This window comes from Canis aureus, chromosome 27 (genome assembly GCF_053574225.1).
Source record: "Canis aureus isolate CA01 chromosome 27, VMU_Caureus_v.1.0, whole genome shotgun sequence".
Lineage (NCBI taxonomy): Eukaryota > Metazoa > Chordata > Mammalia > Carnivora > Canidae > Canis > Canis aureus.
The window spans coordinates 26169765-26197459 of NC_135637.1; the positions used below are offsets into that span (position 1 = coordinate 26169765).

The 27695-nt window shown below is 56.6% G+C and overlaps 3 protein-coding genes and 2 long non-coding RNA genes across 14 annotated transcripts in view; 3 read left to right on the forward strand and 2 right to left on the reverse strand.

Annotated features, from left to right (window-relative positions):
* The window catches only part of EWSR1 (EWS RNA binding protein 1), a 28969-nt gene extending 24480 nt beyond the window's left edge, over window positions 1-4489 (forward strand). For all 8 annotated transcript variants that reach the window (XM_077874202.1, XM_077874205.1, XM_077874203.1 and 5 more), the window contains 6 exons: window positions 738-867; window positions 1695-1817; window positions 2718-2880; window positions 3297-3394; window positions 3678-3930; window positions 4088-4489. In XM_077874202.1, the coding sequence (XP_077730328.1) occupies window positions 738-867; window positions 1695-1817; window positions 2718-2880; window positions 3297-3394; window positions 3678-3930; window positions 4088-4127 (807 nt within the window). In that variant the 3' untranslated portion in view covers window positions 4128-4489. The remainder of the gene's footprint in view (window positions 1-737; window positions 868-1694; window positions 1818-2717; window positions 2881-3296; window positions 3395-3677; window positions 3931-4087) is intronic.
* Window positions 4490-11254: 6765 nt separating this feature from the next.
* GAS2L1 (growth arrest specific 2 like 1) lies at window positions 11255-16786 on the forward strand. 3 transcript variants are annotated; one of them, XM_077874247.1, is made up of 7 exons: window positions 11255-11384; window positions 11819-11931; window positions 12113-12962; window positions 14330-14437; window positions 14533-14629; window positions 14721-14892; window positions 15457-16786. In XM_077874247.1, the coding sequence occupies exons 3-7, from the start codon at window positions 12219-12221 to the stop codon at window positions 16490-16492; spliced, it is 2157 nt and encodes a 718-aa protein (XP_077730373.1). In that variant the 5' UTR covers window positions 11255-11384; window positions 11819-11931; window positions 12113-12218; the 3' UTR covers window positions 16493-16786. The 3 variants fall into 3 exon arrangements, with proteins under 3 accessions (XP_077730373.1, XP_077730374.1, XP_077730372.1); XM_077874248.1 differs by lacking the exon at window positions 11819-11931 and having other exon boundaries at window positions 11259-11384; XM_077874246.1 differs by lacking the exon at window positions 11255-11384 and having other exon boundaries at window positions 11618-11931.
* A 149-nt stretch (window positions 16787-16935) lies between these two features.
* On the reverse strand, window positions 16936-19288 carry RASL10A (RAS like family 10 member A). The gene is made up of 3 exons (XM_077874249.1): window positions 18990-19288; window positions 17822-17946; window positions 16936-17580 (listed from the first exon to the last, which is right to left on the reverse strand). Exons 1-3 carry the CDS (start codon window positions 19206-19208, stop codon window positions 17313-17315), a joined length of 612 nt encoding a protein of 203 aa, XP_077730375.1. The 5' UTR covers window positions 19209-19288; the 3' UTR covers window positions 16936-17312.
* Window positions 19289-19725: 437 nt separating this feature from the next.
* On the forward strand, window positions 19726-27022 carry LOC144299012 (uncharacterized). Its single transcript, XR_013365835.1, has 3 exons — window positions 19726-20686; window positions 20861-21072; window positions 25699-27022. It is a non-coding gene; the product is annotated as an uncharacterized LOC144299012 (long non-coding RNA).
* LOC144299013 (uncharacterized) lies at window positions 19836-21932 on the reverse strand. Its single transcript, XR_013365836.1, has 2 exons — window positions 20474-21932; window positions 19836-19873 (listed from the first exon to the last, which is right to left on the reverse strand). It is a non-coding gene; the product is annotated as an uncharacterized LOC144299013 (long non-coding RNA).
* Window positions 27023-27695: the final 673 nt, after the last annotated feature.

The window sequence follows — 27695 nt, forward strand, 5'->3', positions numbered from 1 at the left end:
TGTCTCTCATGAATAAATAAATAAAATCTTTTAAAAAAATAAAAATAAAATCTTAAAAAAAAAAAAAAAAGAATGCTGTTAGCAGGGCAGCCCAGGTGGCTCAGCGTTTAGCACCACCTTCAGCCCGGGGTGTGATCCTGGAGACCTGGGATCGAGTCCCACATCAGGCTCCCTGCATGGAGCCTGCTTCTCCCTCTGCCTGTGTGTATGCCTTTCTCTCTCTGTCTCTCATGAATAAATAAAATCTTTGGGGGGAAAAAAAAGAATGCTGCTAGTACACTCAGAACCCTATGTACTATACTTACTGACTTAAGGGTGATTTTTATTTTATGTGAGACATGGCTTGTGTGATGGCATCAAAGCTTGACTGCCTCGTAAGAGGTGGCTATTTCACTGGGTGCCCTTTAGTGTGGGTACAGAAAATGTTGAGTCAGATACAAGGACACCAGGAGATGACAGCTAGAGAAGGAATGGGAAGCATACTGTTAGCACTTACACACTTTGGAACCTGAGGCCTATTGTGGTTTTCATGACACCTACACCTAAGAGAAAAAATGACCTAAGTATATATTTATTGTGGCACTTTAGGAAATAAATCATGCATAATTCACTACTTGGAGATAAACACATCCTACCGAATGTGTGTCTGAAAAAGTACAGCTTTTGACAATTCAAGGGACTTCTCTGAGTGTTAGTGTGTTTCTGGTCACAGTTTAACTATGCTATTTTATGCCTAGATGAACAAGAGAACCGGACAACCCATGATCCATATCTACTTGGACAAGGAAACAGGAAAGCCCAAAGGTGATGCTACAGTATCCTATGAAGACCCACCAACTGCCAAGGCTGCTGTGGAGTGGTTTGATGGTAAGAGCCCTAGAGTTGACAGGGGTACTCATTGGTGTCCTTCACTTCAGCCTGCCCTGGGACGCATGAAGGGTCTTGCTAATGGATGTAATTCTGTTAGAATATCATTTTCTGAAATGGTTTTAGGGACAAGGGACAGATGTATTTTTCCTCTGTGTCACTATAACACATTGCAGAAGGGAGGAACTTGAGAGCCATAGAAGCAGGAAGACCCACTGTCTGCATTGGAGGAGCATTGGATGGCTCCCTTCTGCCATAAGAGGGCCCAGTTTCTGGCCCTGGATTTGGAGAGCCCTCATTTTTTTAGTCATTATTACAAATCCACCTTGCTTAAAGTTGTAAATGCCTCTCTAATAAGCAAGTTATTAGAAAGTACAGATCACTCCATAAAAAAACAATATGAAACTCAAATGAGTTTAAATATATACATATTTAGCCTTGGCATTAATTCTGGAATTCCACCACAGACAAAACTGACTTGAAAATGTCAAAGGACAGTTCCTGGCTCTCATCTCTTGGCCACTTTACATACTTGCCCTACTTCTCACCCTTTTCGGGGCAAGGGTGCCAGTGCACTCAGCATTCTCCTGGCTTATTTTCTGCCTTAGGGTACAGGGGGTTTGGGAGGTATCTTTTGAAGGAGTTTTAATGAGAATGCCCTTGCCAGCGACAGTCTTAGAGAGGATTGTGGTTGGGGCACATGCTACCATTGGGGGTGGTTGACTGTAGTGGAGTTTGTGAGCAAGGAGTACTCTAGTCTTGCCTAATCCCTCAAGGAGGGAAGAGTTGGAAGTTGGGTGTAATGGTGTTCTGTTCTCTTGTTTCAGGGAAAGATTTTCAAGGAAGCAAACTTAAGGTTTCTCTTGCTCGGAAGAAACCTCCAATGAACAGCATGCGGGGTGGTATGCCTCCCCGTGAGGGCAGAGGGATGCCACCGCCACTCCGTGGAGGTATTTACCAGACACCTTCCCTAAGCTGCTTCTGTGTTGCTCTGAATATTTTTTGGTAAACTTTGAGAAACTTGAATTCTAGAGTGTAGAAAGACCCATTAGAAGTACTAAAAGGGGGATCCCTGGGTGGCGCAGCGGTTTAGCGCCTGCCTTTGGCCCAGGGTGCAATCCTGGAGACCCGGGATCGAGTCCCACATCAGGCTCCCTGCATGGAGCCTGCTTCTCCCTCTGCCTATGTCTCTGCCTCTCTCTCTCTCTGTGTGTGACTATCATAAATAAATAAAAAAAGAAAACTTTAAAAAAAAAATACTAAAAGGTATATAGAATCAGTCCTAACCACTGAATGCTGACAGTTAAAAGTTTGCAGGAGGGGATCCCTGGGTGGCTCAGCGGTTTGGCGCCTGTCTTTGGCCCAGGGTGCGATCCTGGAGTCCCAGGATTGAGTCCTGCATCGGGCTCCCGACATGGAGCCTACTTCTCCCTCCTCCTGTGTCTCTGCCTCTCTCTCTCTCTCTCATTAAAAAATAAGTAAAATTAAAAAAAAAAAAAAAAAGGTTTGCAGGAACGAAGGGAAGAGAAGAAAAGGGGTTTCTTAAAAAAAAAGAAAAGAAAAGGGGTTTCTTGGTCAGAGGAGCTGGAATTCCTGGGAACCACTCTGCCTGGCCAACCCAGAACTGCCATTTGTTCATTCTGCTTGGGTTTCTTCGTCTGCTTGAGAATGCCTGTTCCACAGGTTGTGGGAGCTAACTAAAGTAACGTGCACGGAAGACACACAGCTGGCCCCCTGGCCTATGGAAGTCTGAGTGGCAGCTGTGATATCTGCATTCCCTTAATGAGAGAGGCTTCCCCTGCAGCAAATCTAGTCCTATCCAGAGGTGACCGGCTCTTTCTCGATTGCAGGTCCAGGGGGCCCAGGAGGTCCTGGGGGCCCCATGGGTCGCATGGGAGGCCGTGGAGGAGACAGAGGTGGCTTTCCCCCAAGAGGACCCCGGGGTTCCCGAGGGAACCCATCTGGAGGAGGAAACGTCCAGCACCGAGCTGGGGACTGGCAGTGCCCCAATCCGTATGTACTTCTCTTGGCAAATTGATACTCTCCACTAGTGAAGTCATCCTGTATCTCCCCATTCCCATTCTGGAGAGGACTGCCAGACTCTGTCTAGAGGAGTATCATGACCCTGACTGCTCTGGCGGGGCGGGGCGGCGGGGGGTGGGGGTGGGGCTAATCAGTCAATCTTCAGAGCTTTCTGAAGGATGTCATGGTTCCAACTCCTCGGGTCTGCGTGTACATGGTTTCTGGATCACACACCGGTCTATTAGGTGCATTGCTGCCTGGGGTTGTGTGTCGTCAAACCTCTGAACGGTGCTTGGCCAGGCTGCAGTGTTTGTGCTGGTGGAATATGGTGTGTGTGTGTTCACGTGCTGCTTTGCTTAATTTCTTGGTTCAGTTGGTGATTTCTGTTGTGATACAATTTTACACAGGGGGTGTGGAAACCAGAACTTCGCCTGGAGAACAGAATGCAACCAGTGTAAGGCCCCGAAGCCTGAAGGCTTCCTTCCACCACCCTTCCCGCCCCCGGGTAGGTACAGGTTTGGGGAGCACCCCCTCAGCGTCTTGGTACTAAACCTATTGTTAACTTGGGGGCTTGGTAAACTGCTGTTGCCAGCCAGGTCGATGTCTCAGTAAGTGTAGTCTTGGTGCTCAAGCTCCTCAAGTTCAATCATCTGTCCTAAAGTGTGACCCAGATACTCAGCTCAAGTAAAGCATCTGTTTGCTTTTTGCTCCAGGAGAAGGCAGCAGATCCTGAGTCGCCACCGTCGTCCTCCCTGTCTTGCTACTGATCTATCTTTTTCCTACCTTAGGCGGTGACCGTGGCAGAGGTGGCCCTGGTGGCATGCGGGGAGGAAGAGGTGGCCTCATGGACCGCGGTGGTCCCGGTGGGATGTTCAGAGGTGGCCGCGGTGGAGACAGAGGGGGCTTCCGTGGTGGCCGGGGCATGGACCGAGGTGGCTTTGGCGGAGGAAGACGAGGCGGTCCTGGTGGGCCCCCTGGACCTTTGATGGAACAGATGGGAGGAAGAAGAGGCGGGCGTGGAGGACCTGGAAAAATGGATAAGTACGTGATGGTGTGAACCAGCTGTGGGCTTCTGGGGGCGTCGAGGCGGGAGCCCCTGCCACACTGACTGGCGAGGGTTGGGCTCTGGTGGGCGGTGGTGGGAAGGAAGCTCCCTGTGCCTTCCCCCGTTGAACCCCGTGCCCCTTTGGCCTTGCAGAGGCGAGCACCGTCAGGAGCGCAGAGACCGGCCCTACTAGACGCAGAGACCCCGCAGAGCTGCATTGACTACCAGATTTATTTTTTAAACCAGAAAATGTTTTAAATTTATAATTCCATATTTATAATGTTGGCCACAACATTATGATTATTCCTTGTCTGTACTTTAGTATTTTTCACCATTTGTGAAGAAACATTAAAACAAGTTAAATGGTAGTGTGCCGAGTTTTTTTTCCTTCTTTTAAAGATGGTTGTTTAACTAAAGACTAAACAATGGGAACCCCTTGTGAGCATGCTCAGTATCATTGTGGAGAACCAAGAGGGCCTCTAACTGTAACAATGTTCATGGTTGTGATGTTTTTTTTTTTTTTTAAATAAAATTCCAAATGTTTATAAACAGTCATCCTTCTCGGACTCTGTTGCGCAGTCGCTGCGTGTCTACTTGGAGCGCGCCCGGACCCGCCACTTAAACTTCTCCCTCCAGTGTCCTGGGAGGGGAAGCCCCGAGGGGGTCAGGATACCGCCATGTCAGGCGTGGTGCTGCCAGCAAGGAAACAGCGTTTGCAGTGTCACTGTGACCCTGAACCCTCACTCCAGCCATGGGGACATCGAGCCCATTCCGGCTGATGGGCAGGGAGGAGTTGCGTGTCACAGGGCCTGGTGCCGTGGTGACTCGGAGTTCCTTGTAGCTCCTGCGGGCACGTAGACTCGGGTGACAGTCTCCCGGGCTGTTCTGTGGGTTAGTGGACATTCAGTCAGGCTCCCCACGCTTCAGAACGAAGATCTGCCTGGGGGGACCACTAATGGGAACTGTTTTTACTTCCTACTCTGTGAGCTGACATTTCCTGGATGTTACAGGGTCAGAGTTGGCGAACTTGGCAGAGGTCACTGTTCAGTTCTTCCTGGTTGCCTTGTGTGAGGTCAGAAGCCAGGGCTTCTTCCCATGAGCATGTTTCTGAAATTACTGGGGAGAAGAGTCCCAGACTCTTCACCTCCGGGCCTTTTTGGTCAGTCTGGCCTTTTCTTGGACTTGCATGAAGGGTATTTAGGTCCAGGCCAGTAGATTTAAGTCTATGCCCTCCTGTGTGGGGGGGATTTCATTCACTGAGAGATGAGGCCCTGCTGTGCCTGCCTGGGAAAAGAGGTTTTCCAAGTGAGTGACGGTGTGTAACCCAATCTGCATATAAGTCAGTTTATTACCAGATGTTCAAGAAAGAAACGCCGGTGGGGAGTGGGGCTTCTGGAAGCTAGGTCTCCAGGCTTTTGACGTGCCTTAAGTTCAGTGGGCTGCTCAGTGGGCTGATGTGAAGTGCTGGAGCAAGTCCTGCATGACTCCTACATACTAAGTAGCCCCAGCTTTTAACATTATTGTGTGTTAGTCCATATTCCAGAAGTTTACATGTATGAAACTGGATCTCATTCTGGTTTTCTGGTGCTTAAAAAAATGATAAAAAGTGAAACCAGGAGATCCCTGGGTGGCGCAGCAGTTTGGCACCTGCCTTTGGCCCAGGGCGCGATCCTGGAGACCTAGGATCGAATCCCACGTCGGGCTCCCGGTGCATAGAGCCTGCTTCTCCCTCTGCCTGTGTCTCTGCCTCTCTCTTTCTCTCTGTGTGACTATCATAAATAAATAAAAATTAAAAAAAAAAAAGTGAAACCAGCTAGTATCTGAAGCTTCAAGGAGAGACTGTCACCTTTGCCGGAGGAAGGCACAAGAAGAATCTGGAATAAATTGTCCTCTCCATTCCCTGGCCCAGGAGAGCAAGGCCTTGGGAAACCTCTGAGGAGCTCACGTGCCCCTCCCTGCTCACGGCAGCCCTGCTGTACCCAAGGTTTGCACACACACACCCCTGCACACTCTCCAGCCCTCCTGGACGTACACCCACACCTCTGGCCTCATCTTCTTATATTAGTAATAGGCCTTGTTCTCCCACCTTGGGGAAGCCCCTCATCAGCCCTTCTAGATGCCAGCTCATTTTTCTGTTCCCCGACTGCCCACCTCTCCCTTTCTAGAACCCACTTCTGTCTTGCTTCTACTGATACGGTAGCTCTCAAAGTCCCCAGTGACCACAGTGCCAAATCAGTGGTTCGCCCTCAGTCCTGCGGTGGCTCCTGACCCTCACTGCCCGGCTGACCTCCCAGGTACCAGCTCCTCCTCAGCGTCTGAGGGGCTCACAGAGGGCTGGTGCCGGCCCCTTCCTGCACCCCAGCTCAGCCAATGGGAGCACTTCCCACCTCGCCCGGAAAGTCCTAGAACCTTGCAGGGTCCTTTTCACCTCCTCCTGTTGGCCCAACCCTCCCACACGCTCTCTTCAAAGTACAAAATAGGGCGCCTGGGTGGCTCAGCGGTTGAGCGGTTGAGCGTCTGCTTTGGCTCAGGTCGCGATCCGGGGTCCTGGGATTAAGTCTCGAATCAGGCTCCCCCACAGAGAGCCTGCTTCTCCCTCTGCCTGTGTCTCTGCCTCTCTCTCCGCATCTCTCATGAATAAGTAAATAAAATCTTTAAGAAAGAAAAGTACAAAATAAATCACCAGCGCCTCCCACCTCTCGCCTGGCTCCCCGCTTCCCTCGGCCTCTCCAGCCCTAGCCCCACAGAGGCCAGAGTGACTTCTTGACACCTTAAGTCACTGCAATTCTCAAAACTGTCCCAGGGCTTCCTCCACACTTGCCACGACCCGCAAGGCCCTACTTGCTCTGGCCCCACAGGCCCCCGTGACCTCAGCCGCCCCGTCAGCCTTGCTCACTGCAGCCCAGTCACACAGGCCAGTGCTGCTCCTCCAGGGGCCCGGGAGGCTCCCGCCTCAGCCTTGGCAGGTGTCGGAGGCGTCAGAGCCGGGGTGCACACCCCGAGGCCCAAACCTAAGCAGCACATCAGGGCTCTTGCATGGTGCCAGGCCCGCCTCACCACTTGTACTTCCTGAGAAGTCTTTGAGGTAGGCGTCTACCCGCCGCCCACCCCATCTCCGGGGAGGTAAGGGCAGTCTCCCCGCGGAGGCTGTGCTCCCCACAGAGGGACAGGCCCGGGGCTCTGGCAGCAGTGCTCAGCAGTGCCGAGGGATGACAGGCCACTGCCGCTGGGAGCTGCTGCATTACTTGGCTCCTGCCTGGAGCTTGAGGCTGCCCCGGGAGTAGCCTGTGTCCCTCCCCAGAGGGGCTCGTCACCAGCACTAGACAGTCCCGCAGGAGGTGTTTATGTCCTAGGTGCCGAGGCCTGGGTGGAAGCATGTATGCCAGAAGGCCCGATTTCTCTCCGCCAAAAGAAACGTCTGGACTGACTGTCCTCAGAGGACCTGAGGCAGCGTGAGTTCCACCGCCTGTCTCAAAGGGCTGCATGAAGCTGGTCGGTGCCCCTGGAGGTGGACGGGGAGGAGGGGGAAGAGGAGGAGGGGGAGGAGGCCCCCCCCCCCCCCCCCCCCCCCCCCCCGGCAGCCAGGAGCAGGAGCAGGAGCAGGAGCAGTAGGAGGGAGAAGTCGGAGAAGAAGTCTCGCTTACTTTCCACACCCTGGTCCAAACTCTCCAAGAGCTCTGGGTTGGTCACGCTGAGAAAAACAATGTCCATCACGGCCTCGTGGTCCCACAAGGCTACATGCTAGAGTCCTGGGCAAAGGCCGTGGAGTCCGCGCGGAGACGGATCTGAGCCCTCCCTACACACGAACAGTCGGCAGCGAGTGGCTCACCTGCTCCATGGGAAGGAACGTGGGGCCAAGGACCGTGCAGTGGCCGCTGCAACCGGAGCCAAGTCCCCAGACACCCAGACAGCAGGGCCAACCGCTGGCTCTTGAGGCCGAGCTGCCAGGCACAGGCCAAGCACAAGCGGTGGGAGGGAGGCAGGCTGGAAAGCAGGCCCTCTTGGGCTTCCTGGTTTTGGTCCCTCTAGCGGAGGGCACAGGAGGCAGCTCGGGAAGCTTAGGGTCACTTGTTCACCCACTCAACCAGGGCTGTGCCCATAGGCTCAGTCTAACCCGGCTGCCCTGTACCTGGGCCGAGTCCCGCCCAGAAGGGCTTTACCTGAATACTCCATGGCCATCGTCTGACCTCCACCTGCAAGCACCCGGTTCCCTGGCACCCAGCCATGCAGGCAAGAAATCTGGCCATGTGCCCCCTGGCCATGGGCAAGACCATGCCTGCGCTGGAGGCACAGCATCCTGTACACCAAGGTGCCCTCTGGGGCTGTGGGAATGGGTTCAGGACAACCATAGCCCAAACCTCCTGTCCCTCCAGCAGTTTCCGAACTTCCCTTGGTCCTGCAAGGAACAGGAGAGGTCACCATACAACGGAGGAGGTCAAAGCTGAGGCCCTCCACAGCCTGGGCCAGGAGTCTGGCCATACCAGTCAACCCTCTGCCTGCCACCTGTAATCAGAATGTCGGAGCCCGTGGTCTGGAATGGGCCTCTGTGACGGCAGGCCACAGCCCCTTGTGCCCTCTTCCTCAGAGGAATAGTAGACACCTGTCCCGACTGCTAACTAATACCATTTTCACAACTCTATGATGAGACTGCTACTGTTGTCCCACTTCACACATAGTACAACTGAGGCACAGATAGCTTAACCATCTCATCCAATGACCAAGAGCATGGCCTGGGTTCAATCTAACCTCTCTTATGTCTAGAGCCCTGTAGTTCAGCAAGGTAGATATAAGCAGGAATCAAATTCCTGCAGCTGCTGACCACACACATCCCTTGCCCTTTCTGGGCCTCAGTGTCCCCAAATGGTAAAATGAGAACACAGAAGGCCATCATACCTCATGGGATTATTTTGAAGACTAAATTACTTCGTCTCCACACCTTGTTCTTTTTTATATATATATATTTTATTTATTTACTCATGAGACAGAGAGAGAGAGAGAGAGAGAGAGAGAGAGAGGCAGAGACACAGGCAGAGGGAGGAGCAGGCTCCATGCAGGGAGCCCGACATGGGACTCAATCCCGGGTCTCCAGGATCACACCCTGGGCCCAAGGCAGCGCTAAACCGCTGAGCCACCCGGGCTGCCCAGACACCTTGTTCTTTCCCCTGAAACCTGAGTTCCCTTGCCACATCTCCAGCAGCTCCCTTCTCCCCAGGAAGCAGCAGTCCCAGATCTGAGTCATTCTTTTTTTTTTTTTAATTTTTTAAAAGATTATTTATTTATTTATTCATGAGAGACACACAGAGAGAGAGGCAGAGACACAGGCAGAGGGAGAAGCAGGCTCCATGCAGGGAGCCCTATGTGGGACTCGATCTGGGGTCTCCAGGATCACTCCCTGGGCCGAAGGCGGTGCTAAACTGCTGAGCCACCCAGGGATCCCCGATGTGAGTCATTCTTGACTTTGTTCTCACATTCACACCCAATTCACCAGCACATCCCATCAGCTCTCCCCTCAAATACAGGCCAGAATCCACCATCCTCCACCATCCCCAATGGCACCACCTGGTCTCCTCTGGGTTCCTGCCCTGCCCGCCACAGCAACCACAGGGAACCTGGTAAGACCTAAGGCCACCCCTCTCCCTTGCTCTAAATCCCTCCATGGCTCCCATGTCCCTCCGAAGAGGCAGGCCCACAAAGCCCTACTCCTTCTGCCCCCAATCTCTCTATCCTCATCCCTCCCTCCATCCCAGTCTCACAGGCCTCCTTACTCTTTCTTGATCACACCAACCACATGCTGACCTCAGGGCCTATACACTGGCTGTTCCTTTACATGAAATACTCTCCTTCTAGCCATCCACACGTTCCTGCCCTTAGCTCCTTTCCTGACCACTGATTTATAGCTGCAGGCTCATCCCACCCCACACTCCCAAGCCCTCACCTGGTTCCATCACTAGTCCTTCACCCCTGTTTCAGCCCAGGGGCTGCCTTCCTACCACACTGTGAGCCCCTGAGAGCTGGCTCTGTTTCCTTCCCCACTTTTTGCTCTCGGTTCCCAGTGCCAGAAGAGACCCAGCACACAGTAGGTGCCATGTAAGTGTCAGCCAATACTATTACTAGTTACCAGCCTTCCTCACTGGTAGGGGTGCTGTAGGGGAGGGTAGATCAGAACCCGTACCACTTGGGTATCTAGGACATGGGCTGTGAGCCCACTGAATACTGAGGGCTCAGAAGGTGTACGTGATCAGCCTGGCACCAGAAGGACTAGCACACAGTAGGTACTCAACAGATGCCCCTGATCCTCGAATGTGGATATTCCCATAATAGCCATGTTCAAACCCTGAGTCCACCAGCTGCTCTCTTGAGCCCTAGTGGGCAAAAGATAGTCCCTCATAGAGGTGACTAGGTGACTAGTTTAGGTCAAGGGCACAGAGCAGGCCTGGCACACAGCAGGCGCTTTAGTAGAGCACAGACTTGGCTATTGGTGGTCGTGCTTCCCCCAGGCGCCGCCTGGCCTGGGAGGCTGCACCCCGGCCAGGCCCAGCCTCCCCGCCCAGCCAGCAGCAGGGGGCAGAATTTCCCGCGGATCCCAGCCAGCTCCCTCCTCTGCAGTTTGAAAAGAAACGAGCAGTGATTAACCCTCCCGAGCCAAACTGACCCATTCAGCTTCTAGTCCTCCTTTCCCCTTAATTCTCTGCGCGACCTGGGCAGCCTCCCCCAAGGGCGGGGGCCAAGGTGTCCGATCCGCAGGTCTTAGCCACCTGCCGACCCCGCTGGGCCTCAGCGTCCTCAGCACAGAACCGGGCTCCCCAAGCCTCAAGGTTAAAGGCGAGCATTCGGCGAGGAGTGGCCCGTCCGGTGGGCCTAAGGCCACCTCCCCCTCCCCGGGCCCGCACTGCAGGTCGGAAGCTCGCGCCCGAGTCACGCGGGCCTCCTTTATCTGCCCTAGGACGGTTCGCTCCAGACGGAGGTGACTCTGCAGCCCGCGGCCCTATCGCTTCCTGAGTCTTCTGGGGACCAGGCCGGGCCGCCTTCCCGAAGGGGCAGCTATCCGGGCAGGGGGCGCAATTAAAAGCGCCCAGAGCTCTCCCCAAGAGACCAGGGAGGTTTGGAAGGAGCCTCAGGGACGGGCCGGGCGGGCAGGGCGCGTCGGGGCCGACGGGGTCGCCCGGGGGCCCCAGTCCCGCCCCCCCGCCGGGACGCCCAGCCCCTCCCTCCGTCCGCGCGGCCGGCCCGGGAGCGGCGCTGCCCCTTTAAGAGCGCGCGGCCCCGCCCGCCCCCCGGCCGGATCCGAATTCCAGGGAGGCGGCGCGGAGACGGCGGGCGGGCGGGGCGGGCGGGCGGAGGCCTGAGCCGCGGGGCCGGATCGCCGGGCTCGGGCGGCGCCTCCCTGCGGCGGCGCGGCCCCGCTCGGCCCCGCCGCGGCGATGCTCCCCGAGGCCGCAGGATGAGCCAGGTGAGCGCGGGACCCCAGCCCCCTGCCTGGCGCGCACCCCCGGCCCCGGCCGCCGCGGCCTCCGCTCTCCGGGCTGTGTGACCCCGGGCGGCCCCGCACCCTCTCTGGGCCGGAGCCCCGGGCCCGCCCGAGGCCCCTGCGAGCCCCGGCCCGCGGGCGCCCGGCCTGCGGCGCCGGGGAGGCTCCGCGGAGGAGGCGGGGCCTGGCTCCGGCCCGCGGGCTGGGGCTGCCCGAGGCTCTGGGACCCGCCGCGCCGCGCCGCTCCGCCGGCCTGGCTCTGCCTCCCGCTGCCCCGCGACCTTGAGCGAGCGCTTACCCTCCTGCGCCTCAGTTTCCTCATCTGTTAAATGGCACTAATCTCACCGACACTCCGCCTTGGGCAGGGCCACTGTGGCTACTGTTGCCGCTAGTATGTCGTTGTTGTGATGACACAGCCCTTAGGGAAGGGGAGCGGAGGGAGCACCCAGGAGCTTCGCGGAGGAGGTGGTTCGGGCACCAGCCCCGAGCGATGGAGCTAACCGTTCCTGCCGCGGGGACCCGGATGCCTGTGAGTCCGCAGCTCTGGGCCCATCCCCGGGGCTCCGCTCTTCACCTGCCACATGGGGCAGTGAGGATGTGCGTGCCTGGGAGGGAGGGAGGACTCAGCCAAGTGGCCCGTCGCCCGCCCATCTCCCAGAGGGAACTAGCGGACACTTACACTGAGTCCTTCCTACAAATTATCTCACTAGGTCCTGCGAGGAAGGTACTATTATTGCACCCATTTCACAGACGAGGGGACTGACGTTCGGTGAAGTTCCCCACAGCCAGCACGCAAAAGCAGGCACCTGGCCTGAGATGACAGGCGACCTGCAGGTGGTCAGCGGCCTGGTCGGTACCGAGCACTTCCTGGGTCCTCACCGCAACCCTGTGTCCCTGCCCACCCACAGTGACTTGGCTGGCCCGGGCATGGCGGACCCAGTAGCGGGCATCGCGGGCTCGGCCGCCAAGAGCGTGCGGCCGTTCCGCTCAAGTGAGGCCTACGTGGAGGCCATGAAAGAGGACCTGGCCGAGTGGCTGAACGCCTTGTATGGCCTGGGTCTGCCCAGCGGTGGTGATGGCTTCCTGACGGGGCTGGCCACGGGCACCACCCTGTGCCAACATGCCAATGCTGTCACCGAGGCCGCCCGCGCTTTGGCTGCTGCCCGCCCGGCCCGCGGTGTGGCCTTCCAGGCGCACAGCGTGGCGCCTGGCTCTTTCATGGCCCGCGACAACGTGGCCACTTTCATCGGCTGGTGCCGAACAGAGCTGGGTGTGCCTGAAGTGCTCATGTTTGAGACCGAGGACCTGGTGCTTCGAAAGAACGAGAAAAGTGTGGTGCTGTGCCTGCTGGAGGTGGCGAGGCGTGGGGCCCGCCTTGGCCTGCTCGCCCCTCGCCTCGTGCAATTTGAACAGGAGATTGAGCGGGAGCTACGCGCTGCACCCCCGGCCCCCAATGCACCCACAGTGGAAGAGGGCACCACCGAAACTACCACTGCAGCAGGGGCGCCCTCCCGCGGCCCCCGCATGACACCCAGTGACCTGCGCAACCTCGATGAGCTGGTGAGTCCGCCAATGAGTGCGCGCGCCCACCGCACTGCTTACGCCCCCACTGTGTGCGGGGGATGGAACAGCCTGCCCCATGGAGTGTGTCTATGTTGAGCATCAAGTGTATACCTGGCCCCAGAGAGATGAGCGGACCCAGAGAGGGAGAGGTGCTGGGTGAGGTCACAGGGCCCAGCTGGGCCTGGGAGAAAATCTGAGCTCCCCTGCATGATCTCCCCACTTCCTTTAAGGGCTGCGCGTGCAGACAAGTGCTGTATGCTCCTTCATCCAGGGGGCCGCATGATTTGGCCCCTTCTGTATCGAGTGCTAGACGGCTGCATCCATGACACCGCAGAGCTCGAGGTTGGGTGGGTGCCGGTGACGCTTGGCTCTGAGCAAGGTGCCTGGCACACAGGAGGCTCTCCGTGAGTGCCTAGGGAAGCTCCCAAGGGCTCTACAGGCCCACCCACTCCCCAGGGCTCTGCGCATATCACTTATCTGGGAAGCCAGGCCCAGAGCTGCTGCAGCTGCTGCTGCTAGGAGCCAGAAGTCCTCTTAGGAGGACAGGATTAGCTCGACTGTGAGCATAGAAGGTGCCAGACCCGGCCCCCAGCTCCCTCCTCCTTTTCCCAGGACCTAGGTATTCCTGACACCCCCGCAGCCTGGCCAAGAGTTTCCTTCTTATCAGGAGGTTAGGACCATGATGTGCCTATCTCGGGGGTGGGGGGTAGCCGGATGGCCATGGGCAGAGGCTGCCACCCCACCCCTGTCTTGGGCCAGGGTCACCCGAGGCTCCACCTGCTGCTCATTTCCTCTGGCTCCACTGTGGGCTGGGAGGCGGGCAGGGCTGCCCACATAGCCAGCCTGGCAGCTCCTGGCCTGGGGGCGGGGACCATGTGGGTGGATGTGTGCTCCCTGGGCCTACAGCCTGTGTGTGCATATTGGGGTAGTGTGTGTGTGCATCCTACGTGTCCGTGGCACGGATGTGGTGTGGGTCCCCTGCACCCGTGTCCCATGGCCTGCCTCCTCCCAGGACCTGGCCTCCCTGTGGGCCTCAGCTTTTGTCTGTGAAGTAGGTGAAGGGGGAGTGAGGACAGGTTCCAGACTCAGGGGCTAGAGGGATGTGCTTTGCTGGGGTCCCAAGCCCTGGCCTGACCACAGAGCCACCACCCTTTCCTGGTCAGCTCCCTGACCTCTGATAGCCAAAGAGGAAGGGGAGCTGCTGAAAGGTCAAATGTCGAGCCTGCACCCAAGTCTGGGGCAAGCTAATCTGTGTCCCCTCTGCCCGGAAGGACCTGCTTCCTCCTCAGCCTGGAGCTGCTGACATCAGGCCCCAGGAGGAGGGACTTGATCCCTGACCTCCAGCCTCTCCTCTCTGGCCTCAGGTGAGGGAGATCTTGGGCTACTGCACCTGCCCAGACCAGTTTCCCATGATCAAAGTCTCGGAGGGGAAGTACCGCGTGGGAGACTCCAGTCTCCTCATCTTTGTGCGGGTAAGAGCTGGGGGCTGCCCTGCAAGCAGCAGCCCACAGTGGGCGTCCTGGCCCACCGGACCGGCTGTGACTCGCCCCACGCTGGGCTCCCACAGGTGCTGAGGAGCCACGTGATGGTGCGTGTGGGTGGTGGCTGGGACACTCTGGAGCACTATCTGGACAAGCATGATCCCTGCCGCTGCTCCTCCTCAGGTCAGTACCCGTGGCAGGGGGGCGGGCGGGCAGGGCACGCCTGTGTCCGTGGCACCACCCCTCACCTGCCACCTGTTCTCTCACCCTGCAGCCCACCGCCCGCCCCAGCCCAGGGCGCGCACCTTCTCCCCGCAGAGGGTGTCGCCCACCCCCAGCCCCCGTGCTGGCAGCCCAGCCCCTGGGGGCGAGCGGCGGAGTTCCCGCCAGGAAGTGACGCCCATTAGCTTACGGGGCTCAAAGGAGGGGACTGAGACGCCCCTCAGGTGAGAGGCAGGAGGACCTGGGGGTGAGGGGTCTAGAGGGTGGGGGTGGGGGTGGGGGTGGGGGTCGTCCGCCCTGGCCTGGATGACGAAGGAGCCTGTGCTCCAGAGTGACTCACACCCTGGGAAAAGTTCCCGTGGGTGGGGGCAGGCCTGGCTTCCTATCTCCATGACAACCCAAGCAACCGAACAACACAGCTGGGGCAGGCCCTGAGGGCTGGGCAGCTGCCAGTCCTCCCCGCTTCCCTCTGGCCTGCCCAGGAAGCTGGAGGCCTGGGAGGGGGAGCTCGGAGCCGGCTCCTTCCGCTGCCTTGGGGGCGGGGGGCGGGGGGGGGGGGCGCCCTGGCTGACGGAAGCTGCAGCCGAGTCCTGAACTTCTCTCTGGAAGTCCCCAGGACTGACCGGAGCCCTTGACGGTCCCCACCACCAGCACCCACCAGCACCCACCACCACCACAGGTGTCTTCCCCGCCCCCGACCGCTTGGCTGCTTGTTCCTTCCTCTCGCTGCCCCTGCAGCCTGCCGGCCTGGCTCGCGTTGTCCCATCTCTGTCGTTCCCCTGCCCCAGGGCCCGGGACCAGCTGCCACCGCACCCCCGATCCCGCCGCCACTCCGGGGACAGCGACTCCTCCGCCTCCTCAGCCCAGAGCGGCCCCCTCGGTGTCCGCAGTGAAGATTCAGGCACTGGTTCCCGGAGGGAGCGGCCCAGCCGGCGGTTGACCACAGGCACCCCGGCCTCGCCAAGACGGCCCCCCGCCCCCCGCAGCCAGTCCCGAGACCGACTGGATCGGGGGCGGCCCCGCGGGGCCCCGGCAGGCAGGGGAGCCCAGCTGTCGGCCCCCAGCCCCGCCCGGCGGGCCCGGAGCCAGAGCCGCGAGGAGCAGGCGGTGCTGCTGGTGCGCAGGGACCGAGACGGCCAGCACTCCTGGGTGCCCCGGGCCAGGGTCGGTGGGGGCTCAGGCAGGAGCAGCCCCCAGACCCCCCGGGCTCGCAGCCCTGCGGCCCCCCGGCCTCTCCGGGTCTCCAGCCCCAGTCCCGAGTTGGGCACCACACCGGCCAGTGTTTTCCGCACCCCCTTGCAGCTTGACCCGAAGCAGGAGCAGCAACTGTTCCGGCGCTTGGAAGAGGAGTTCTTGGCCAATGCCCGAGCCCTTGAGGCTGCTGCTGGTGGGACCCCCCCTGGACCGGCCTCTGACCCAGCTCGGGCCCCAGACCCTCCGGCTCCTGACTCCGCCTACTGCTCCTCCAGCTCCTCCTCTTCATCCCTCAGTGTCCTGGGTGGCAAGGGTGGCCAACCCGGGGACTCTGGCCGGATGGCCAATGGGCTGCCTGGGCCCCGAGGCCCGGCCCTGTCCAGCTCTTCCGATGAAGGCAGCCCCTGCCCCGGTGTGGGGGGCCTGCCAGAGGCACCTGGGAGCCCGCTGGCCGGCCTGGAGCTCCCGAGAACCTGGGCACGGGGCCGGATGGACACACAGCCAGACCGAAAACCCTCACGCATCCCCACGCCGCGGGGCCCTCGCCGCCCGTCTGGACCCACAGAGCCTGGGTCCTGGCATGCCCTGCACTCAGTGAGCCCAAGGGCAGAGCCGGATTCCTGGATGTGATGAACCAGCCCAGCTGCCCCCAGGCCCCCTTCCTTCCCTTCCTTTTCCTTTGTGGCCTTAACCCCTCTGCATCAGGGAGCCCCCCCACCCCTGCCTCTCGGGTACCAGACCTCATGGGACCAGACCCCTTGGGACCACATGGCACAATGGGACCTCTGTTGTACATTCCGGTTGGGGGATGAGCGTTGCTATTTAATTACTAATATTATTGAATGCCTTAGAGGAGGCCAATGAGGACCCCTCCTGAGGTCCTGTGGCCCTGCAGAGCCTGACAGTAAAGTATTGTTCCAGCCACTTGTGTCCACTTCTTGGGGCCATCACACCTTTCGGGGGACCCTTATTACATGGCGGGATTCTGGCATTAACTGCCTGGGAGCAACGCCCGCCGGCTCCAAGCTCTGGGGCTTCTGACCACGCTGTGAACCCAAGAAACTCGAGGTGCGTGCGAATTGTTCTCCCCCTTTATTACCTCCTGAGAGGAGGCGACTTAAGAGTTTGTCCAGTGAAGCCGCAGGAGCCACCTGACAGCTTCCAGTCGTGGCCAAGTCCCTTCCATCCAATGGGAGTGTAACCCCATGAGGTCCCAGAAACGACTGCTCGAGCCGGATGTAGCTTGGGGCCTGGCTGGGTCCACTGAGGCTCAGAGAGAGTCCTGTCGCCCAGGAGACTGAGTGGGCGGCTTCCTCGTCCCATCAGGGAGGAGACTGTGTCCTGCCCAATCCGAGACAAGTCGGGCAGCTTCGTCCAATCCAGGTACCCGGTTGTTCCAATCAAACTGGGCCCCTCCCGCCGCCGGCCTCGGCGTCGCGGTCCAGTTCAGTCACATGAGGCTGCAGCGGGCCGGGTGCAGCGCCCCCTGCAGGCGCAGGGCCGGGTGCGCAGGGCGCGCGCGCACCAAAGCGCAGCGCAGCAGCTCGCGGAAGAGACGCAGCACGTGCCAGTTGTACTTGGCGGAGCACTCGAGGTAGCCGCAGCGCCAGCCCCTGCGCACCAGCGCGGCCAGCGCGCGCCGAGGCCCGAAGCGCAGCCGCTGCCGGTCCCTCTTGTTGCCGACCACCAGGATGGGGGCCTCGGGGGCGCCCGCCGGCCTGCGGGCCAGATGGGAGGAGGGCTGCCGTGCCGCGCGCCCCACGGCCGGCCCCTCCGCCCTCCGTGGGGCTGGACGCTCCTGTGGCCAGAGTCCCAGGAGACGCCGGAGCTCTGTGGCCCAGGGACCGAGGCCGGCCAGGCCCGGGGAAGAACCCACCCACTCCCCTCGGGCCAAGGCCCGGCCAGTCTGGCCAAAGCCCCCCCGCCTCGGCCCACGCACACCTGCGGCCGCGGCCCCACCTGGTCTCCGAGATGCGCTGCCGTAGCGCCTTCACGTAGTCGAAGCTGTCCGGGCTGCAGATGTCGTAGACGAGCACGAAGGCGTCCGTGTCCTGCAAGCTCCAGTCCTTGGAGTCCGGCCACTCCTGGGGCGGGAGGCCAGAGTTTGCCAGAGACCCTTTCTCACCCTCCGAGCCTCTGAAGGGTCTCGACGCTAAACCCACAGTTCATCCTCCGGCCTCGGCCCCTGTGTGCCATCTCCCCCGAGCGCCCCCGGCCCACTGTCCTCACGGTGGCCAGCTAACACTTTGTAACCGGTGCCTGAAGCCTGTCTGCTCCCAGCCCTCCTTCACCTTCAGCCTCCCCTCTGCCCACCCCTAGCTTCCTCCTTCCCCTTCCAAAGCTCACCTGGGGGCAGGCCCCTCCCTCCCTCCCTCCCTGGTTACTACAGCTGCCTCTAGGACAAATGTCAAAGCACTGGACTCCGGTTCTCCAGGCCCTCAGGGACTATTGATTGTGGGCAGCTGTACCCCATAAGCAGGCCTCCCGGCCTACGCACACTCTGTTCTTTCCACCTGCAAGGCGTTTGCCACTTCTTTCAATCAAAACTTCACTCATCCTTCCGAGGTCACCCCAAATGTCACCCCCTCCAGGAAGCCCCGCTTAATCTTGCATCCTCTTTCCTCTTCACCTCTCTGAGCCACCCAGCTCCAAGAATTCAGAGTCTGTCCTGGTCTTTGCACGAATTGCTAAAGGAGTCTTTGCCCCACGTCACAGGCATAAGGGAGCAAAGAATGATCGCCCTAGAACATACACCCCTGTGTCTGGCCCCGTCCTCCCCCACTGAGGCTCTGCTTGGGGCCCCCAAGTGTCCCACGCTCACCCTCAGGGAGGCACAACCGTGCCTGCCATGCACTGATCCAGAACCACCAGCGGAGGCAGGCAAATAACACAGGCACTTAGGTGAATGAGAAAAACCCGCTTTTCCAAATCGCTGGGCCTGGGGCCTGATCTTGGGCCACCGCAGGCCGGCAAGGAGAGGGAGACCCGCAAACCACCGGGACACGTTCCTCCTTCAACCCAGGAGCGCAGCCGGCACCGGGGCTGGCCGGGCTGATGCGCACGTGTGCACCCAGCACCCCCGCCCCCCGCGCGCTGTCACACGCCCCTGCCCGCCCCCCGCCGCTACCTCCGGTGCCCCGGGGTTGTGACCCGGGCGGGCGCCGTCGCCGTCGCGGATGCTCAGGTCGTAGACCGCGCCGTCGAGCAGCACCGCGGGCCGGTAGAGGCGTGGCCCGTCCGTGGGCCGGTGGCGCTCGGGGTAGTCGCCGAACAGGAACTGGCGGATGATGGCCGTCTTGCCCACGCCCGGGGCGCCCAGCACGGCCACCCGCAGGCTGCCCCCCATGGCCCGCGCGCCCTGCCGCGCCCCGCGCCGGAAAGCCTCATGGGCCAGCCGCGCGCCCTGCCCCGCGCGCCCTGCCCCGGCGCCCGGAGAGGCCAGGCCGGAGGGCGGCGAGCGGCGCGGGCAGGTGCGGGGCCGGGAGAGGAGCGGCGCCTCCGCCGCGGCGCCTCCGTCCCGCGGTCGCTCCGTCCCGCGGTCGCTCCGCCGCCGATCGCCGCCCCAGCCCGCGGAGCCGAGCGAGCGAGCGAGCCGAGCCTCCCGGAGGCGGCGATGAGGTAACCGCCGGCCCGCCCCTGCCGCCCCTCCCGCCTCCCCCCACCCGCCGGCCGCTCCTCCCGAGGGGTCGCGGGAAGGTGACTGGGCGCGGGGCGCCGGCGAGGGACCCCGCGCCCCCGCCCCGCGCTCCTCTCCGCGGCTCCAAAACAGAAGCGCCCCCGCGCGCCCACCCGCCCGCGCCCCCGCCCGCGCCCCCGCCCGCGCCCCCGCGCTGCACACAGACCCCCGGCGGGCTCCGGGCTCCGGCCGCTCGGGGTCGGATGTGGCCCCGCCGTGTGACCTTGGGCGAGTCGCCGCGCTGCGCTGGCTCCTCTCCCGAGACCCTACTACGGCCGGGCGCTTTACTGGCTGCTGCCTAGCGGTCACGGAACCTGCAGCCCTATCCTGGGTATCTGCGATTCAGAGAAGAAAGCAGGCGGGAGAGGGGACTCTTCAGGGCTGGGGGGCAGTGGGTGGCCCCTGACGCCCGGCCTGTGGTCGCCTGTGAGGAGCCCTCCCACCGCTGTCCCGTGCACAGAGGTAAATGTCCAGCATTAAAGAACATCAAATGGAGGTCATCCAGGTGGAGCTGGACAGAGTGTGCTGAGTCTGGTACACACTGGGTCACAATCCCCTGTCCCAACAAGGCTGAACGATCCAGAAATTTGGTCAACACCGCCTCCGTCACTGCTAAGGCCAAGTTTTGCGCCCAAGCCTCCACCTGTAGCCTCCTTCACAGCCCCAATGCCCCTCTTCCTGGAGTTGGTAAGAAGCTCCACCAGCACTACAGCTGCACAAGTCTGCGTGTGCCGGGTCCTCTGCTTCTCCTGGGCTCCCCCCTGCAGAGGGGAGCTCTCCCACTTCTCCGGCCAGATGCCCGGCTGCTGGGGGGGTGCACAGACACGTCCGTGCTTCTGCCTGCATCTGCCAGGTGTTCCAAGTCTTCAAGCCCAGGGAGAGGGGACTCCGGGTTTCATCTTCCTTTCCTGCCAGAATTCTTTCCCTTCACTTACCTTCCCCACTCCCTTTGTAACATTTCAGGCTTCTGGGTTTTGTGAGCTGCCTCGATTCCCTTGGGGGAACAAAGCTGAGCATAAATCAGCTAAGCCCCCCTTCCCTTTTGGCATTCGGGAGGGTGCAGAGCTGACATCAGGATAGTCTTCCTTATGGCCCTGGCTGGGACGCACATCTCTGACTGGAGCACCCTGTCTTCTTGCTCCTTGGCAGTAAGCCCACCCTTGGGAGCTAGTTCTGGGTGTCCTTCCTCTGGAAAAGCTTCCTTGCTTCACTTTCCAAGAGAGTGCCCTCTTGGGCAAGGCTTCTTCAGGACCAGCAAATGGAGCTCTGGGGGGGGAGGGGGGTGCAGAGGGGCATTTCTGAGTCCCATTTTGCTTTCTCAGGTCATGGTTTGGGAATGATGGAGGACACTCTGGACAGGGAGTGTCCTAAAGCTCCTTACAAAGCCCTGCAGACCACACGGGGGTGACCCCTTTCCCAGGAAGCGTGTGCATCAGCACCCTAGCAGCAGTCCCCGTTTAGCAACGGCCTGTGAGGTGCCACGTCCTGACCCATGGCTGCATTGCATCTTGAGGCCCAGCAATGGGATGCAAAGGTTTGCTTGATGGGCAGCCCCGGTGGCGCAGTGGTTTAGCGCCGCCTGCGGCCTAGGGCCTGATCCTGGAGACCCAGGATCGAGTCCCATGTCAGGCTCTCTGCATGGAGCCTGCTTCTCCCTCTGCCTGTGTCTCTGCCTCTGTGTGTGTGTGTGTGTGTGTGTCTCTATGAATAAATAAATAAATCTTAAAAAAAAAAAGAAAGGTTTGCTTGAGATTGCCCCGCAGGAAGGTGGCAGCATAAGTACTGGAACTCAGGACACTGGGTCAAGTCTGAGTTTCTTAGCAGCCCAATTTTATCTGAGCCCAGGGACGAGATGGCCTTCGGGAGAAAATCAGCTAGAGCCTGTAGCCCTGTGGGGAGGGACTTTGAGGAAGCCCCTGTCATCCGTGTAGACTGAGCTGAAGCTGAGCTATGACAGGTGTGGGCTGCCCAGGTGCCAGGCTTCCCGAAGACTAGCAAGCCAGAGAACTTGGGCTGGGATGTGAATTTCAAAGTTTCTCTCATAGCTCCCCTCATTCCTTCCCCAAGGAGAGGCAGCCAGGGTGCTGTCTGCTGCACCATGGCTCCCAGGCTCCTTACATGCTTCCATCTGGTGCTCCAGAGAGGACTTGTCAGGCCTCCATACATCTGTTCCTGTGGCACATGGGACCTGGTGCTGGGCACACAGTGGCCGAGCTGTTCCTACCTGCCCTCTGTGGCTTGTGAAGGAGCCAGGCAGGCAACCAGACAGACATATGGAAAGAGGAGCTCTGGGCTGGTTTAGGCCTGAGGGCTGAGGGGACCTTGGAGGGGAGGGCACCCACCTACCAAGGCTGCGGGCTCAGGAAAGGCCTGATGCCACACCTAAGCTGAGCCCCAAAGGGGTAAGCCACAGAAAGCGGGGTGGGCTGAGAGGCTATTGAGAGGCCCCTGGCAGGGGCAAGCACTGGGTGGAGAATCCTGAGCCCACAGCCTCCCAGTGCCAGCCCGCCGAGCACACCCTTCCTGACACCTGTGCCCACATAGCTTCTTCCCAGCTGGCCCGATTCCAGCCCTTCCCTGGGGTCAAGCACCCTGGACTGCATCTACTCTCAGGGGCATTTGCTCTGAGTCCCACCTCAACCTTGAATCCTGGTCTGTCCTGTTAATCACAGCACCATACCACTTGTCCCAACAGTGACTCACCACCATGCCCCCAGCCCTGGATAGGGGGTGCCCACTTCTCAAATGCTTGGTCATCATTATAACATCACCCATTGAGTGTAGTGGTCAGCCTCTTGAAGGCCTTCAGGACACAAGGAGGCAGGACAGAGCGGCACTCCCAGGCCTCTTGAGTTTGGAGGTCTCCTCCTAAGAGTATGTAATCTGCACGATAAACTCCCTAAGCCTCAGTTTCCCTCTCTGTAATGGCATAACAATGGTCTTGACTTTACACAGTTGTGAGAGGAGATGAGATAAAATGGAGAGAAAAACAAGACAATTTAGTAAGGTGAGGGGGATAAGATTTGTACATATAAAACAATTTCATTTTTATATGCAAATAGCTATGGTTACAAAACAATGGAGGGACATGTGTGTCTACATGGCTAAGTCTGCACACAGTTATTTCCTAGCTCTGTCTGCTGAGAGGGCCTAGAAATGGCCACCCCAGGGCAACAAACACACCTAGCACCTAGGTCTTGGTTTCTTTCTTTTCTTTCTTTTTTTTTTTTTTTTTTTTGGTAGGTCTTGGTTTCTAAGGCCACTCGCCAGTGAAAGCAACCATGCTCCTTGGAGAAATAGCTGATGCTAGGGTTGGGACAGGACAAATACAGGAGCATCTTGTCATGCTGGAAAGTAAGGAGGTCGCAAAGTAATGCGAGGATGGGCCACAGCAAAGGGACATAGAGGCTACCCAAGAGAGCTCCCAATGGCCAAAATGGAACAATTTAAGCAAAAAAATATATAATGTACTTTTGATTAAATCCAAATTGCAAAATAAATATGCATGAGTCTAGACTGCTATAAGTACCTGAATTAATAAATAAATATGGGAGGAGAAACCAACTCTTTCCTACAGAAGAATTTCAAGTAATTATGTAGCTACTCCCTGCCCCCACAATCTTTCCAGAGTGTAGGCTGTACTTAGTGACTTGCTTCTAAAGATTTTTTTTTAATTTATTCATGAGAAACACAGAGAGAGAGGCAGAGACAAAAGCAGAGGGAGAAGCAGGCTCTCTGCAGGAAGCCCGGTGCAGGAATCCATCCCGGACCCCGGGATCGTGCCGCTGAGCCAGCCAGGTGTCCCTAGTGACTTCCTTCTAAAGAACAGACTAGGGAAAGGGGAAAAGAGTAACTCTACAATGAAAAAGCTGAAACACTACCTTGGCCAAGTGATCCAGGCTAGCATGACCGTGATAGACTCATACTGATGTAGTGTGCCCCTGATCCGATGTAACAAGAAGGGCAACTCTCTGGTCTTCTTCCTAAAAACCCACAGCCCCAGTCTAACCACGAGAAAAACATCAGACAGACCGAAATTGAGGGATAGTCTACAACATCCCTGACCAGTACTCCTTGAAGTTGTCAAGGTCATGAAAAACAAAGTCTGAGTAACTGTCATAGATTAGAGGAGCCTGAGGAGACATGACAACCACATGGAATGTGGGTTCCAGGAACAGAATGAGGACATGAGTGGGAAAACTAGTCAAATCTGAATAAAGTCTGGAGTTTAGTTTAAAACTTATGTATTACATAATTTATGTTATTTTATAAATAATATATTATTCTTCTATTTATACATTAAACATGTATTCACATCATAAATATATATATATATGAAAGGAAAAGAGTCCATTTGTAAAAAGGAACAAAAAATACTCATGAATCTATGTAAGAATAAATGTGCATGGAAGAACTTTTAAATGAAGAAAAAATATTACAGAGATTGGGCATCTGGCCGGCTCAGTTGGTGGAGCATATGACTTTCAATCTTGGGGTTGTTGGTTCAGGCCCCACATTAGGTATAGAGATTACTTAAAAACAAAAATATTGTTTAGAAATTTTATGTATGTATGTATGTATGTATGTATTTATTTATTTAGAGAGAACACAAGCAGGGGGAGTGGCAGAGGGAGAGGGAGAAGCAGGATCCTCACCAAGCAGGAAGTCTGATGATGTGGGGCTCTATCCCAGGACCCTGGGATCACAACCTGAGCCGAAGGCAGACCCTTAACAGACTGAGCTACCCAGGTGCTCCAAAAATAAAAGTATTTTAAAAACATTACAGAGACATAAAAGAAAGCATGAACTGGTGGAGAAGCATCTACTCCTATATTTGGATATAAAAATAAATATTATTATTATCTTTAAAGATTTTATTTATTCACAAGAGACACACACAGAGAGAGAGAGAGAGAGAGGCAGAGACACAGGCAGAGGGCGAAGCAGGTTCCATGCAGGAGGCCCGACGTGGGACTCGATCCCAAGACTCCAGGACCATGCCCTGGGCCTAAGGCAGGTGCTAAACCGCTGAGCCACCCAGGGATCCCCCATAAATGTTATTATTGATACCATGATAAGAACATTAGCTCGGGATCCCTGGGTGGCGCAGCGGTTTGGCGCCTGCCTTTGGCCCAGGGCGCGATCCTGGAGACTCGGGATCGAATCCCACATCGGGCTCCCGGTGCATGGAGCCTGCTTCTCCCTCTGCCTGTGTCTCTGCCTCTCTCTCTCTCTGTGACTATCATGAATAAATAAATAAAATCTTTAAAAAAAAAAAAAAAAGAACATTAGCTCTCTGTAGGTTAGTGTAAACATTTATTTGGTGTGATCCAAATAATAATAATAGTCGATTTTTTAATTTTTATTTATTTATTTTTTTTTAAATTTTTATTTATTTATGATAGTCACAGAGAGAGAGAGAGAGGCAGAGACACAGGCAGAGGGAGAAGCAGGCTCCATGCACCGGGAGCCCGACATGGGATTCGATCCCGGGTCTCCAGGATCGTGCCCCGGGCCAAAGGCAGGCGCCAAACCGCTGCGCCACCCAGGGATCCCAATAGTCGATTTTTTTAAAGATGAACTAGTTTTAATGTTCAGCTGGGACGAAGAGGGTGGATAAGAGGATACTATAAATATGGAAATATAAAGGTACAATGCTTAAAAAAAAAAGCACAGTGGCCAATGAATAGACAAAATTCTGTTGCAGAACAGGGTCCAGAAAAGAACTCATATACATATGGAAATGTAGTACATGTTACAAATGACATTTCAGCTCTGTAGGGAAAAGATGAATTACTCAGTGAATGGTGTGGAGACAACTGGGTAACCATCTGCGAAAAGAGAAAGTTGGATCCCTCCCTGTCCCCAACATAAAGCCCAGATGGAACAGGATTGAAATGCACAAAGATCAGACAAGCACTAGATCAGGCAAGTATAGAAGAGATTAAAGAGATAAAGAGATTAAAACCAATGTCGGCACAGTAAAGTAAAAGACAGTAGCAAAAAGGAGAGAAATAATGACAAGACAGTAAGAAGAGGACCAATAAGTATACAAATGGGCAAAAAATACAAAATATGAATATGAATATGAAGCAGCTCACAGAATAGGACATGCAGGGTGCCTGGGTGGCTCAGTCATTTAAACATCTCTTGATTTCAGGGATGCTTGGGTGGCTCAACAGTTGAATATCTGCCTTTGGCTCAGGGCGTGATCCCGGAGTTCCAAGATCGAGTCCCGTATTGGGCTCCCTGCATGGATCCTGCTTCTCCCTCTGCCTGTGTCTCTGCCTCTCTCTCTGTCTCTCATGAATAAATAAAATCCTTTACCCCCCCCCCCCAAATAAAAATAAACATCTCTTGATTTCAGCTCAGGTCATAATCTCAGGGTCATGATATTGAGCCCCTGTGGGGCTCTCATTCAGCAGAATTGGCTTGAGATTCTTTCTCCCTCTGCCTCTCCACCCTCGCCCATGCATGCACACACTCTCTCAAATAAGTTGGTAAATATATACAATCTTAAAAAAAAAAAAAGGATATGCAATGGCTTGCAAACACATGAACAGAGGCACATTGAACACACAGGTACCACTTTTCACCATCAGTTTGGCACACATCTATACACTGGGTTCTCTGAGGGTATGGGAGACGCAGGCATCTGATTTCTGGCTGGCAAGAATGTAAACTGGAGAATTTTTAGCAACAGTGATCAAAATTATGAGCGCACCTACCTTTGACCTGGCAACTCGTGCCTGCAGAATTTATCCATGTATAAAAGTGAATATTCTTTGCAGTATCACTTGTAGTAGCTATACTACTAGACCAACTCAGTGGGGCTTCTGGTTCGGGACATTATCTCCATTCGATGGAAAAATCACACAGTCATTATAAAAAGGCCTGAGGACTCCGTCTGTAATGGGCTGATAATAGAAAAGTCTCCAAGATAGAAGTATGGTGCATATCCAGTGTATTCCATGCTACCCATTGTGTATAAAAGGGGAAAAAGCCATATTAAACATCTTTGAGTCCCTTTGGAAGGTAACGTTGGTTCCTTTGCAGAGAGGAACAAGGAGTAGGATTTTTCACTTATTTTTTTGCCTTTCCGATTTTGAGCGATGTGAATACATTGCCTTCTCAAAACAAGAAGTACAATTTTAAACAGAAAATGCTATACCCTCTGGTCTTGCAATTCTGGAGCTAGATCCTACAGCTACATCTGTGCCCACGAGCGGGGATGTATGTGGGCAGATATTTACTGCACTGTTGCTTGGACTCACAGAAGATGGAAACTGTCTGAATGTCCGACAGCAGGCACCATCTAATGGCAGCCCGTTCACAGAAGAAATTCTGTGGTGGGTCTGTTTGTACTGATAGGTAGGAAAAGCAAAGTGCTGGTAGTATCTGGAATGTGCTGCCATTTGTTTAGTAAATATCTCTATGTGCTTTTTAAAAAATTTTTTATTTATTTATGATAGTCACACACAGAGAGAGAGGCAGAGACACAGGCAGAGGGAGAAGCAGGCTCCATGCACCAGGAGCCCGATGTGGGACTTGATCCCGGGTCTCCAAGATCACGCCGTGGGCCAAAGGCAGGCGCTAAACCGCTGCGCCACCCAGGGATCCCTCTCTATGTGCTTCTAATCATGCACAGAATATTCCTGAAAGAAACAAAAACAAAAACAAAAAACACCCAAATCTAGCAACAAAGTTTGCCTCTAGGGAGAAAAACTAAGAACTGAGGAAGGGTGGGAAGGATCTTTTGTGTGGCTTATTTTTAACCATAGTCCAGAATCTAGCCCTCTCCATAGAAAAACATTTTAAAAAGCAAACCACTAGCTGAAGATAAAGTAAAATGAGGTCACTTGCAGTCCTTAGGACAGTGTCTGGAACACAGAGAACCCATCGGACCCCGGGGCAGTTGTTGGACACTCTAGAAATAAGTGGATTGTGGCTGAATTCCCTGGGAATTGTGGCTGACCAGTTGGGAAGGTTCACAATCTTCTGCAGGATACTTCCCGAGAAGTGTCAGGCCCTGAGAGGGAACAAGCCCGAGCCCATCAGGACCCGGCAGTGCCACATGAGGAGGGTGAAGAGGCAAGCCATGGGCCCTCAGGAAGGTGGGGGGAGACGGGGAAGCCGAGCTGGCACTTGGCTATCCCC